Source organism: Daldinia childiae (assembly GCF_008694065.1).
Source record: "Daldinia childiae strain JS-1345 chromosome Unknown Scaffold4, whole genome shotgun sequence".
Classification (NCBI taxonomy): Eukaryota; Fungi; Ascomycota; class Sordariomycetes; order Xylariales; family Hypoxylaceae; genus Daldinia; species Daldinia childiae.
This window is the reverse complement of record NW_022984645.1, coordinates 2,190,107-2,203,631: the sequence shown is the minus strand read 5'-3', so window position 1 is coordinate 2,203,631 and position 13,525 is coordinate 2,190,107. Positions and strand designations below refer to the sequence as shown.

Here is a 13,525-nt window from a genome sequence, read left to right as displayed (position 1 = left end):
TGCTCACTCCGGAATAACCGCTTTGGAAGACCAAGGAGCGCGAAGGATGTTCTCGTGTAGTGTACCAGGTCCCAACTATCAAAAGGAATCCGGGACTTATAGAGCATTCAAAAACTCCTTGTAATGCTCGAAGAGTGACGAGATGCGCAAAATTCTGAGCAAACCCAATACTCAACACGACAAATCCCCAGCACACTATGTATATCGACAAGATCCGACCCATGGAGTATCTCTGCAGAAGAATGATAGATGGAATCTCGAAACACATATAAGTAAGATAGAAGACTGTTGTCAGCCATGAAAATTGCTGTCCAACGAGGCCCGTATCTTCACGTAACCCAAATGTAGCTTGAGTACCGACGCAGCCCTTGTCTACTTGCTGGAGTCCATGACAGAGCCACATACTATTGTAACAGAATTAGGATAACAGATTCGCCCAAGAACGGTTTTGTATAAGACTTACAGCGGGAGAAGGTACCTGTCCACTTTTCGTTTTAGACGATTACACTCCTCATCGGTATATTGAGGCGGGAGTTCCTCTTTGTGATCTATGACGACTTTGTCATCGTTTGAGAACTTAACGTTATCGTCTGACCCCATCTTAGCGAATACAGTCGGCAGTGCTCGGTGTCGTGAGTGTTGGTCCTCTTTTCATATGTTATATAGCTATGATCTCATAACTTCGCTTAGTGAGAGAGTATAGAGTCCTGGATTTCGTGCTGATAAACACAGCTATAAGTAGAAACTCGATGGTCGATAGAGATGGCTTGGAGTACAAGAAATAAGAATTAACGTCCACAATACCTAGGGATAGATAACTCCTGGAGTCTGGAAGGCCACATTGATCGAGCACGGAGTCTAGAACATCTAGGCAGGGCATATACCGGGAAGGCGCACGAATCAAAAAGGCAATCCAGAAGCAGATCTCGTCACAGGCATATCGAAGATTGCGTCCTTTCCACGACATTATCTCAATTTCTAGTTCTCAAGCCACAATTTCGGTACTCAGCAATCATACTAGATCCCGGGATTGCATTGTGTAATGTGATGTCTTAGTACGTAAGACAGAATGGTGGGAAGATACCATGCGTTATTACACGAATGCTGGCGTCTAAAGGGAAATTTTGCGTAACGTGTTAAGATGCAAGAAACACGAAAAAAATAAAGATCACAATATCGAAATGCCCAGCTTCGCTTCGTTGTAATATCTAGCCACGAGGCAAGGAACCTTTGAAGATCGTCATCCTTAGGCAACATATCGAATGATGATAAGGGATAGTGGATAATCTAGATACGCAATTTCCGCATGGCTTGAGAATGGTCTCGCAGACGATAACGTATCTGAGCGCGAGGGCTGGCTTGTGAGACAACAGCGGAAGACACGTTAGAGATTTCAACGTTGAGAATGACGGAAAGCCTCCTCAAAATTTGATGGTATGAAGCGGCACATCGTGACCACGAGCCTTTCACACGCCATGTGGCTATCCGTTTTAATTCGTCCTTAGATAGGGTACACCAATAGTTTCCACAGACCTCATATTTGCATGAGGTGGCTTGGGTTAATCCGGCAACAACAAACCGTGTCAATCTATTCTGGGAGAAGTTCCACAGCTACTCAAAGGGTCGGGCCGCGTCTAGCGGGATCAAGGGTATGGAATCGGGCTCTATGATTAACCCGAGCTATCTGGGGAATGTCTAAGGTCGTATCTTTGAGGGTTTAACAGGTAGGAGGTACCTATATAATCGTGAAGTGGAGGCTGAAACTGCTTAATATCAACCAGCCTCTGACTTCTGCATGATACATTAACTGGTGCTTAATAAACACTAGAGATCCAGATAAAATATTCATGCTATGCCGGGGCTAGGCATTCTATGTAGCGGAGGAGGTTTATCGTGCAAAACATGCGGATGCCATTCCCGCATGGAAGAGGGGGACACATCTCAATCTAGGGTCTGTGAACCTAGGGATAAACGCTTACAAATCTAGAAATCTTGTAGACCCCTTACACTAGTAAAGGGCTGTCTCGACAAGCCACAAAATGGTGACTGTAAATCTCTTCAATGAAGCTAGGTGCGGACTCGCGGTAAGAAGCTACTACATGGACACTCATTGACATGCTGGGCTAAGAGATAATATCTCTCAACAAGCAGAATTAGTATCCCTACAGCTAAAGGTTTCTAGGTAAGGAAGCTTTTACTATTCGATCTATCTATACAAGTATATCTAATAGTACGTAAGGGCTATTGATCAAACGCCAAGATTCTACCCAGATGAGACATCTGGAACAGAAGATGCTCTTGGTATCTAGATAGGTGGTTATAGGCAGTTACTTTTTGTGGTTTGGGTTTATAGTTTCCATCCCTTTGAGGGTTAGTCGCTTCTATGGTTGTTAGACTATTGAAACAATTTTACTCGGTTTACGTGTAATATCAAAAACTCTTGTATGTGATTCTTTAATCTCACAAAGTAACCACCGAGATCAAAGCTCTACCACTTTTATAATTCTATATCATAAATGATTATTTTCTCTATGTCAAATACATACCTAACTGACAAATAAACAAATACATATCCCGCTACGTAAGATGATGCTTATATACAGTGACATACAATGTCGCGCTTATACAATGTCATACATAAGCCAGATGATTATATACAATAATATCCTTGCACTGCAAAGACTACAAATACGACGCGCCTCTAAGATTGAACTGCAAACTTCGGTGCGCTCGCCGCCAACAGGCTCTGGACGGCTTCAAGAGCACTCAGCTCAACACCCAAGTCCGACTGGCCGTCAAAACCACCAGTGTACCATTGCACACCACACGTAGCATTGCCGTAGCCGGTGCAGCTAGAAGCAGCACCCTGAGCAGTAGCCTCGAGCAATGCGTCAATATCTGATTTCAAGCTAGGAACCAATACTGTCGTCTTTCCGAGCCAACGTGCCAGGCTGGCCTTGAAGCTAGTCTGGTCGATATTACACGCCGAGTCCAGTTCGCATTTCTGCTCATACATCACGTCGGTAGCGTTGGATGTAGGGCTAAAGAATGTACTCTGAGCCGTGCGAACTAGGCCCTGCACTCTCGATTCCCACGCTGAACTGTTGGTGAAGGCGTACATGTGAGCGGCACCATGGATGTAAGAGGCTATGTTATAGCTCCATTCATCCTTGTTGATCGCAGTGCAATTCGCATCCTTATCATCTCCCGCGCCGTCGAAAACGTGGAAATCGGGACTGACAAAGCCAACACTCGTAGACCAATCCCAGACCTTGGTAGCCCAATCACCAAATGTTTGGTTTCCGGTATACCGCGCAAGTCGAGCGGCAGTCTGGAAGAAGCCAGCATTGGTCACGGAGTTTTTGTAATAGTAGCCGTTGGCTGTCTCGACGAACTGCCATTTGAGACCACCCCCACAAGTTGTGCTGTCTTTATTCCATCGCGCCACAAAATCCTCGAAAGCGTTTGTGCCGATCGCAAGCCAAGAGTTGGCGCAATCCTCGCTTGCTTCAGTCTTGGACTTCTCACATGGTAGAGCTTGGAAGTTATACTCCAGCGCCGTAAGAGCGTTGTACACCCAGTAGACCTGATCGTCGTTCGCCTCCACGATCATGTTCGGTCGAACGAAGTCGTAATTCGGGCCCAGGTTCTTTGCCAGCGCGGACAGGATATCGGCTTGGTAGGTTGTGTCACCCGTGTATACGGTGTAGTCCATCAAGCCGTTCCATGCCGAACCCGATAACCACCAAAACCACGGTTCCGGTTGTTTAAACTGACCTGTCGTCGAGCTAGGATCATGATATACGTAAAGACCCTTTGCGACCTGGGCCGCATTCTCTTTGATAGAGGCCTGGTCTTTTAGGTTGAGGCTCAGAGAAGACGCGACAGGGACGAGCGTTGCCGCCGCAACAATCTTGGATAATCTCGTCATCTTGGATACCGATAATTCCCTAGATAAATTTCACACGGGTGAGAATAAAGAAAGAATCAATAAGCCACGACTCGAAGAGTCGAACACGCGTGTCGTCCGTCCATGCTGAAATATGTACATAACTGTACCCCTTTTTGAAGCAACGTTGCCCACCTAAGCTACCAACGGGTTGCAGGAGTGGGAGTGAGCTGTCGATCATTTCAGCATACAGCAAGTCAGTATGTGAGAGCGGCCACCAAATGAGAAAAAGGAAGTTGGATTACAAAGGCCAGGCACACGCGAGTGGCTGAGCCAATGAATCGACTACGACCCCGACGATCCTTGGCGGCTTTAAGCTATTTACAGTTACTGCAATAAAAGACAACTGCTTTTCGGCGTTTTTTTAGTACATTGTCATCGGATCAACCATCACCTGCATATGTTTTCGGACTTGTTTAGGAACATGTGAAGTTTTATATTTATAACTTCAAGAGCCTACGCATTGAGCTTTCAGGGACCTTGAGTATGATATGGTACGCGTGGTCAACACAAATAATGAGAGTCGATCTTTTCTTTGTTTACTCAATCAGGCGGTGATAATTGACAACCACAAGGGTTTCTAGGCTGGTGCTTAATATTCTATACAACGAAGGGGTTTGGTTGCACAGCTTAGAGGTAAGTTGAGTTGAAAATTACTTGATGAAAAGAGTATACGTCAAGAGAGAGGTTCTCCTGAATTGAACCTGGGGAATATTAGAATAACCCCGGGAATCGGATATTGGATGACACGTGCGCCAAGGAAATTAAAGGAGCAATATTCTTAAGAACGACCCAAGAGATCTTATCCTCGATTTACACATATCACCTTGATAGATTATATACTTTCTAATATCCCCTAGTAGATATTGACCCCATGAAAGGCACTCCTATAGCGAGACTATGAGGAGGAGGTAAATGCTTCCTAGCAATATCAAACTACTATACCACGTTAAGCTAGATGATTTACTTTATCGGATGCAACGATCCGATCTCTCACGGAACCCGCCGAGGGTTCCGGACGTTGAAGGGATGGGGAAAACACGATGATAGCTTCATAGAGAAATACTTAAACAGGTAGTACCCAGACGTCTTATAATAGACGTATTGTTCGTAGCTATCTTCTAAATTACTACCCGTAGCTATAATGGCTATATCGGCCAACAAAGACCATCGTCGATGACAAATTCAACACCATTCAAGACTGACTTTAAGAACTAAATGGTGAACGGCATGCGGACTAGACTCTCGTCGCTGGGTGTTAGCTGACCCGACAGACTGGGCAATCAGCTCGCTTAGATTCGAGGCATATCGCTTCTGATGTCAAATTAACCATCATGGTATAAACCAAGGCTTTTTCTGGCTAAGCGACGATAGCTTCCCCACATTCCCCAGACTGCCAGCGAAGCTTAGCTATCTACCCCAAATGCCTAGAAGCCAACTGGAACAAGGATCCTAGTTAAATAAATTGGACTTGGAGATTCGGTCAAGTCTACGCCGAAGAGCTTACTTGACAGAATATAATAAATACCAATATGAAAGAAGCACGGCACAGCTTCAGGATGAGTTATCAGAGGCTTACGGACATCTTTGGAGTTGACCCAATATGGCATACCTCTTGCTGCTTTCTCTGCTGCCGACGTTGGCCTTCGCGGCAATCGATAGGTGAGCTGTCGCCATCACGTCTGAGGCAAACTAAGACTAACATAACCAAAGACATGCCGTAGTCTCTCGATTCAATGTTGTCCGCTCAAACCTTCCAGAGGTGATAACCAACCAGACGACTCCTCTCCAGGTCGGGAACGGAGATTTCGCCTTCAATGTGGACAACACAGGCATGCAGACATTCATACCCTTCAATACGCTGTCAAGCTGGGGTTGGCACAATGACTCCTTACCGACAAACGGGTACGTATAGAGTACCACTGGATTTCCGCATACATCAGACTAACCGGCTTCTTTCCAGCGAAAAACTCGGTGATTATCACGGCGTCGAAGTGTTGACACACGGAAGAAACATTTCGTATGATCTAGAAGATCCTGATCTACCAGAAGTGTCTAAGTGGCTCACTGCGAACCCCAATCGTATTAACCTAGGTCGCATCGGTCTCAAGTATAAGGGCAATACTCTCGCGCAGTCGCTGATTACAGAACCGCGACAAGAATTAGACGTATGGAATGGTGTTATTACGTCGACTTTTAAGGTCGATGGGAAATATGTGAAGGTGGTAACCCAGGGAGATTTCGAGTCCGATGCTGTCGTCTTCCAGATCGACTCAGAGCTCATTTCAACCGGGGACTTACAAGTCGAATTTGATTTTCCTTATCCTCCGAAGCACAATGTGTCAGGATCGTCAGACTTCGAAATATTCATGGGCTCCTATGATTTTCCCTTAAATCACACGACGTCCATTGTGACACCACCTAACGGACCTAGGGATGGCATTGCACACATATATCACGAGATGCAGGAGACGACTTATTATGTCAACCTCCGGTGGCTTTGCAGATCACCATTGTCATTGACGCAAAATGAGCTCCAGGGTTCTAGCGCGGTGACAGCGCATCGGTACACGCTTTCACCAGCGGCTTCTTCCCGCTATGATCATCCGCCGACTTCGATCTCATTCACTGCTCATTTCTCCCTCGACCTTGAATTGCCTGCTTCGCCGTCGGTCATTCGGAGGCGTAATCCCACCGCTTGGAATCAGTACTGGAATGAAGGAGGCTTCGTCGATCTTACCGAGTCGTCTAACCCCAACGCTACTGAGCTTCAACGGCGTATTATCATGACGCAGTACTACATGAGGGTAAACAGTGCAGCTACAGGCCAAATCCCCCAGGAGAGTGGTCTCGTATATAACGGGTGGTGGGGGAAATTCCACCTCGAGATGGTCGTTTGGCACTGTGCGCACTGGGTCACATGGGGCAGACAGCAGTACTTCGATAGGATATTCCCCGCGATGTACGAGACATTGATGCCTACGTCAAAAGTAAGGGCTCAGCGTATGGGTTGGGATGGTGTTCGATGGCCGAAGATGACGGAGCTCGGAACGGGAGGTATCGCTCCGGGAGAGACCCGAGCGTATCTGATGTGGCAGCAACCCCATCCCATGTACTTGGCAAATCTTGCCTATCAAGCTAAGCCGACGCGACGGACATTGGAAGAATGGGATCGTGTCATCACGGCGACTGCTGACTACATGGCGTCCTTCGCATGGTACAATGAAACTACCGGACACTACGATCTTGGACCGCCATCAAAGGGCGTAACTGAGAACTCTTTCCCGCTTGAGACCCGTAATCTAGCTTATGAAATTGCCTACGTGAGTACCTAGTGTTGGAGACTCGCCCCCCTCCCCCTCTTTAGTACGTGATCGCTGACTCCTGCTGTCAAGTGGCGCTGGGGTTTAGATGCGGCAGCAAACTGGAAAAGAAAGCTGGGTCAACCTGTTCCTAAGAAATGGAGCACCGTCGCGGATAACTTAGCTCCTCCACCACAGATCGACGGGATGTATATCCCCTGGGAGGGTCGGGGCTGAACAGCTCGTGGTGGGAAGACCCGAAGCTCAGCAAAGACCCGCGTAGCGTTATCATGCTTCAGGGCATCCTTCCGAATACACCGGCGGTTAGTGACATTCTAATAACATCTATTTCCCTCTCCCGGATCTCGTTCGGCGAATGGAGTTACTGATTCAGAATTACAGGTCGATCCAGAAGTTGGCCTCAAGACCTCCAATAAGATGTGGGAGGTCTGGACCGACGAGAATATCCGAGGATGGGGACGATCCGTCCTTGCCATCAATTCTGCACGAATAGGGAACCCTGAGCGTGCCATCTACCATATGACAAATTATGCGTATTGGCCGTTTGACGACGCAGGAATGCCTACTCGATCCGGTCCTAGTAAGTTTTATCCTCCATTTATCACAAATTCTAATATTCGATCGTATATGTCTAACTCCTATAATCTAGACCCGTCACCACCGCCTTATTTCCCAGGTGGCGGTAGTTTCCTCTACGCGATCGGATATATGGTAGCAGGTTGGGAGGGTTCTGAAGGCGACGCTCCAGGGTTTCCCAAGGATGGAACTTGGATTGTCAAGCATGAGGGTTTGCTCAAAGCTCTTTGAGTGTAACTCTGTAGCACTAGATTATAATCAGCTGTGCGCAAAGCGTCAGAGATTGACACTCCTGTAGTAGCGAGAACCCCGTAATTATTTGCCACTCATCCCAATAAGACAAACAGTGAGACCAGTCTTGGTAGCATTTCAGTAATTTAAATACGTTGATTGGGGTCTTGTTTGCGTCCTAGGCCGTACGTGTTGGTTACGACGCTGTATCCATCGAGTAATTGGCCGCATGACGTAGAAAGGAGGGAAAGGGGTATAATGGTGACATCACGATAGCGACATCAAGGTGTTTACTTTTCTCTTTCCCTAAGGCCCTCAACTTATATCAGATTTTACTACTCTTGATTAAACATTCACAACAGTGTTACTTTTTAATATCACTGATACACGAATCTCGTATTCCTACCAACGTAATAAGCAAAATGTCGAAGAAAGGCGGAGATCTCAACGATATGGCCAAGGATGGCACTAGCAGTAAGGTAACCCTCATATGTTATCTTGGATCGCCATATTTCTTCTATTTTGTCCCTTTGATTGCTCTAGTCGTGTAACTAATAAGGCGAACCAGTTCCCGGAGATGCCGGAAAACAGAACACGATCCCATCAGTACCCAACCCAAGCCAAAAATCACAAGATGCTTCCGGCGGAATCGGCGGAGCCTCACTACACAGCGCGGCTGATAACCCTATCGGTGTAAGCAAGAACGCGGACGACAATGCGGTTACAGCGAGCGGACACGCAGTGCCCCAATCGACGGCCGCCAAGCCCAGCGGTAGCGGCGGCAAGGAGCGGGAACCCGTGAGGTTTCAGTAGACCACGGTGTTACACGAGATGAAAACGGCATTCTGGATATATTTAATAAATATAAATGAAAAATTTAATTGCGCTCCGTGCGAGGTGTAGATATGATATTTTCATATACAAGGCACACCAGGTATCTCGATCTCGAGCGATACCGGCGTATTATAATGTGATTCCAAACAAAATGGTTCCCCAAACGCCCCAGCTATGCGAAGCGGATATAATAATAGTAAGAGACTCGGAGTGTCTGTCCCACTCTAGTCCCCCTTTTTGAAGAATGATCCCATATCTTTCAGTTAATTAAATTCCCTCCATAATTTCCCTTGATTTCACGACCGGCCTAGGAGGTTGAGAAGATTGTCTCGCGGGTCCCCGTTGACCTCGACCTGTAGAGCGGCCTTTCGCGCTTTCTCGACTTCGGGCGTGTTCTGCTGGGAGAAGATGCGGTCCATGGTGCCGGCTTCGCGGTGGAGCTGCGAGCGGACGTAGGAACCCACTGTGTAAGCTGTTTTATGCCAATGTTAGTAAATGAGAACGAATAAAAACAAGTTAAATGTTATGTTAAGTAGGTAGGGTGAGACGGACCAACTCCGAGTACTACGAGGCTTGGTAGTATTCTATGCGAGATGTTAGCGTATATCCATAGTGATTCTAGACCAGAGTCAGGGGTTATGTTGGGTATGTTGGGGTATCCTTACCTTGATGATACAGGGCCGAGCTTGGGTGCTGCGACTGGAGCAGCTCTGGCGGCTGCGTGCATATGCGGGCGGAGACCTTGCGGGTGTGCGATGGCCATGGTTTTGATTGGGTGGATAGGGGCTTTGTGGTGAATTGGTGTCCTTAGTAGCGAGTAATGAAGGTACATGCAGTACTTGTAACTTTCAAATGAAGTTGTGTGGATGTAATATAGGCTTGATTGTGTTGCAGGCTGTGATGAAACATGAAGCAAGACGACAGGCTTAACGGCGACATTATAAGCTTCTTGATTTCCTCTATAGTCATTTTCGTTTCTTCCGTCTTCTCGTCGTGTAAGTCTAAGAGGTATTAAACGTGGGGTGATTCTATGTGGTCGATCACGATATGATGGGGTGATGTGGTGTCGACGGTCCTCACCGAAGCGCTGACGCCTGGCCGAATTCAGTAACGCTCGATCCGCCCAACGTCCACGCCGCACGAAATGAACAGACCAAAGCGAAAATCGAGCTGAATAAAATCATCCTCATATCCCATCAGGGCAGTTATGACACCATCAGATTCGCTCCGCCGGTTCATTATCGCTACCAACCACACTTCCTCCGCGCTGTCATCGCCGAAGGCCTGTTTCATCTGTTCATCTGTTCATCTGAAGGCTTCGGCCGGGAACCGATAATGAGACGGACCGCGGATTGAGAGATTATCAGCTGGCTAAGTCATCCTTCTGCCCATTTTCATATTGCACGTGAATAAGGAGGTCATCTCCGAGTAGCCTTATTGTTAAAGATCTTGAACCAATCACATCGTAGATAAATGTAACCTTTGTAGAATGGGCAAACAAGCTATTGGGGAGGGAGACTTCAGTTTGCATAGGGTAATGATTCTTCCTGGTGGTCCTCCGTGGTGCCAGGCTATACTAGTGTCCCATGTTGGCGGTATTACCGGCGGCGTGGGTGCGGGTCAAGCCAAGTGTGGTCTCTTATTACACCCTTGAGTTATAGCATCATGACGATATCAGACGGAACCGGACGTCACTGCCAACACGCCTTTCATCTTATGTTTAAACACCTCAGAGGATGTCCTAGAAGTAAGACGAAGAATATCATACAAAGTGAAGATTTGAGAAATCCGAAACCATCTCTACTCCTCGTACAGTCTACACGCAATCACAAAGCAACCAATGACAGCTCGTTTGCCTGCTGCACATTCCCGTATTGAAACCTCGCAATAACCAACATTCGAGTAGATTAAACTGTATATTGGTATTAGGAAATCTCACTACAAAGTATTGAAAAAAAAAAAAAAAAAGAGTGATATGCACTGAGTGGAATCCTCCTCCCTCCATTTCTCCTCTCTTCAAACTCATTATCATATATCAGTCATGATTCACCAATAGTTAACATACACTTAAGCCAGCAATTTCTTAACCCTCAACCACCATACCCCTATTCGAAGGTGACATATCTCATCCCTTTGAGAGAAACATCTAAGCGTATAGTTCCGGATATTCGGCCTTGATCATATCGGCGCCCTACAATCATTCAATTAGCTACAAACTCAAAGAAGAGGTTCGCTCGGTAATACATACCTTCTCGGCAATCGCATAGACCGAGTTCTGGATACGACAATCTGGGATCACCGGGATGACAGACGCATCGATGACTCTTAGGTTTTCAACACCAAACACCTTGAGTTTACCATCGACGACACCCTCCGCGATGCTAGGCGCCATGCGTGTGCTTCCGCAGGGGTGGAAGCCCGTCTGCGAGCGCTCGAGGATCATCTTGTCCATCGCCGCGTCCGAGGTCCGCGGCATCGGCCACGGGTAGTCCTCGCGGATCATGTCGCGCATGCCCTCGCCGTTCATCAACACGTCGTCTACCCAGCGGATGCCTTCGCGCATCGCCAAGATATCCAAGTCTTCGGCGAAGAAGTTCAGGTTGATCTTGGGTTGCACCAGCGGGTCTGCGCTGTTGAGCTCCACTGTGCCTGATCGGCTCTGGGGACGCAGCAGGTCCACGATGACTGTCATGTAGTCTCCTTTAGGGGGGTCGGGATGTGCCACTGGAAGGCATCGCTGAACATGGGAACAAAGTCGATTTCGAAATGTGGTTGACCCGCGGGACCAAAGGGATCGAGGCCTCCGTTGGCTTCTTTGGCGGCTACGTACTCGGGGTATTTCATCAGGCGCTCGTCGATACGTGGGAGTCCGACTAGTTCGAGTAGACCGGAAGTGTAGGGACCTTGGTTCCTCCATCGGTAAGAACTGACAGCTGCATCGTGCTCGAGACCGGCTCTAAGGAGGTGCTGGTCAAATCCGTTGCCATCTTCAATACGGAAGACGTGTGGGAGAATAGGATGGTCTAGTAGGTTCTGGCCGACATGTGGTGAATCGACGATTGTCTCGATGTTGAACTTAGCCAGCTCAGCCTTCGGGCCAATTCCGCTAAGCATAAGCAACTTCGGGCTCTCAAACACACCAGATGAGACGATAGTTTCGTACTTGGACTTGAAGCTGTGCGTCTCACCTGAGGGTAGAATTACCTCGACGCCGACACATTTCTTCGTGGCGTCGTCGATGAGTAGGCGTTTGGAATTAGTGCTAGAAAGTACAGTGACATTCGTCTTACCCTCAAGGTAAAGCCAACTCGAGGAACGCTTTCCATTGTATATGCTATTAGTGCATTTCCATAGGCCGCGCATGGTACCGTTGTGGACGTCGTCTGTCAACTCTCCGCCTTTACTAGTCCATGCCTGAGTCAGGGCATCTCGGAAGCCCTTTATCTCAGGAACCAGATCTGAATGAGACACGGGAATTGGTCCATTAGTACCGATGTACTTCAGCTCCTCACTGAACAGGGTCCTGTCGTCATGGTAGGTCGCCGGCTTATAAAGGTACTTCCGGATATTGTCCCACTTCCACTCATCTCCTCCGTAAGGAGCCCAGTCGTCGAAGGTTCCGGCCGAGCCGGGGATCCAAGTGTAATAGTTGAGACAGCTAGAACCGCCAAGGGTCTTTCCGCGTGTGTTGGGCTTCTCGACACGTGTGTAGTCGGGACGATCAATCATGGTTGTCTTATAAGCCCAGTCATACTTGCTATCGCGCAGCTCGAAAGCCCGAGCCGGCGTCGTAATAGCGTCGATATCTTTCGGGTTGCTAATACCAGCCTCGATGACTAGGACGCGGACGTTGGGAGATTCAGCTAGACGGCCGGCGACGGCGCAACCAGCAGTGCCTCCTATAGATGGTGTCAGTTGAGGATTCATGCCCCTTTTCATTATGTTAAACTCACCTCCGACGACGATGAAGTCGAATTGCTCGATGGACTGGACTTGATTGCTCATGTTGTAGGTGTTACTGATACTGATACTCGGTTTAGGTTCTGATATCCAGGGCGGTTGTTCAAGTTTTTATCTTAAGACTTTTTGAATAACTGCTGAAAGCTGATGGAAAGGCTATGATGCTCTTCTTGGTATCTTTGCTTAGTTGACTGATAATGCTGGTGAGGACAAATCTCTTCCATGATGGTTTCCATCTCACCCTCTTTATAGCCCGAAGACGATGCGGGACTTTCACCCTTCTCTATACCGACGTAGTATACTTCCTAGTACAATTCTATGCATGAATGGTTATGTACAATGAGTAAGCATCGATTGATGGATGTCTAGTATAGGGTTCCCGAAGCGCCAAAATTTGCTGTGTTACTTAGAACCGGTATACTACCGGATTGCTGACGCCAACGCCTATCTACGAAGACGAGGAGGAAACCGATCGGGTTCCTGATATGATTTCCTAATTTGGTAGTATACTGGAAGGGTTCTGCAAATGCGAGCCGCGCCGAGATGGGAGTTGGGATGTAATACCGGAGATGATCGGAATCTCGTCTAGTATCGCATTTTACTTATTCAATATGTGCAGCTTTCTTCCCTTGTTGCACGATAGACTTCAAAA

The 13,525-nt window shown here is 47.5% G+C and overlaps 5 protein-coding genes across 5 annotated transcripts; 2 read left to right on the top strand and 3 right to left on the bottom strand.

The window, feature by feature from the left end:
* Nucleotides 1-2,701: 2,701 nt before the first annotated feature.
* GL218_04909 (uncharacterized protein) lies at nucleotides 2,702-3,931 on the bottom strand (the record flags this gene model as incomplete). The annotated part of the gene is made up of 1 exon (XM_033581539.1): nucleotides 2,702-3,931. One exon carries the CDS (start codon nucleotides 3,929-3,931, stop codon nucleotides 2,702-2,704), a length of 1,230 nt encoding a protein of 409 aa, XP_033435727.1.
* Nucleotides 3,932-5,552: 1,621 nt separating this feature from the next.
* On the top strand, nucleotides 5,553-8,079 carry GL218_04908 (uncharacterized protein; the record flags this gene model as incomplete). Its single annotated transcript, XM_033581538.1, has 7 exons — nucleotides 5,553-5,611; nucleotides 5,663-5,854; nucleotides 5,913-7,272; nucleotides 7,345-7,460; nucleotides 7,520-7,574; nucleotides 7,654-7,852; nucleotides 7,922-8,079. 7 exons carry the CDS (start codon nucleotides 5,553-5,555, stop codon nucleotides 8,077-8,079), a joined length of 2,139 nt encoding a protein of 712 aa, XP_033435728.1.
* Nucleotides 8,080-8,501: 422 nt separating this feature from the next.
* Nucleotides 8,502-8,892, top strand: GL218_04907 (uncharacterized protein; the record flags this gene model as incomplete). Its single annotated transcript, XM_033581537.1, has 2 exons — nucleotides 8,502-8,553; nucleotides 8,648-8,892. The coding sequence occupies 2 exons, from the start codon at nucleotides 8,502-8,504 to the stop codon at nucleotides 8,890-8,892; spliced, it is 297 nt and encodes a 98-aa protein (XP_033435735.1).
* Nucleotides 8,893-9,209: 317 nt separating this feature from the next.
* On the bottom strand, nucleotides 9,210-9,676 carry GL218_04906 (uncharacterized protein; the record flags this gene model as incomplete). The annotated part of the gene is made up of 3 exons (XM_033581536.1): nucleotides 9,210-9,385; nucleotides 9,466-9,497; nucleotides 9,579-9,676. The coding sequence occupies 3 exons, from the start codon at nucleotides 9,674-9,676 to the stop codon at nucleotides 9,210-9,212; spliced, it is 306 nt and encodes a 101-aa protein (XP_033435736.1).
* Nucleotides 9,677-11,059: 1,383 nt separating this feature from the next.
* Nucleotides 11,060-12,918, bottom strand: GL218_04905 (Choline dehydrogenase, mitochondrial; the record flags this gene model as incomplete). The annotated part of the gene is made up of 4 exons (XM_033581535.1): nucleotides 11,060-11,104; nucleotides 11,162-11,570; nucleotides 11,639-12,812; nucleotides 12,867-12,918. 4 exons carry the CDS (start codon nucleotides 12,916-12,918, stop codon nucleotides 11,060-11,062), a joined length of 1,680 nt encoding a protein of 559 aa, XP_033435733.1.
* Nucleotides 12,919-13,525: the final 607 nt, after the last annotated feature.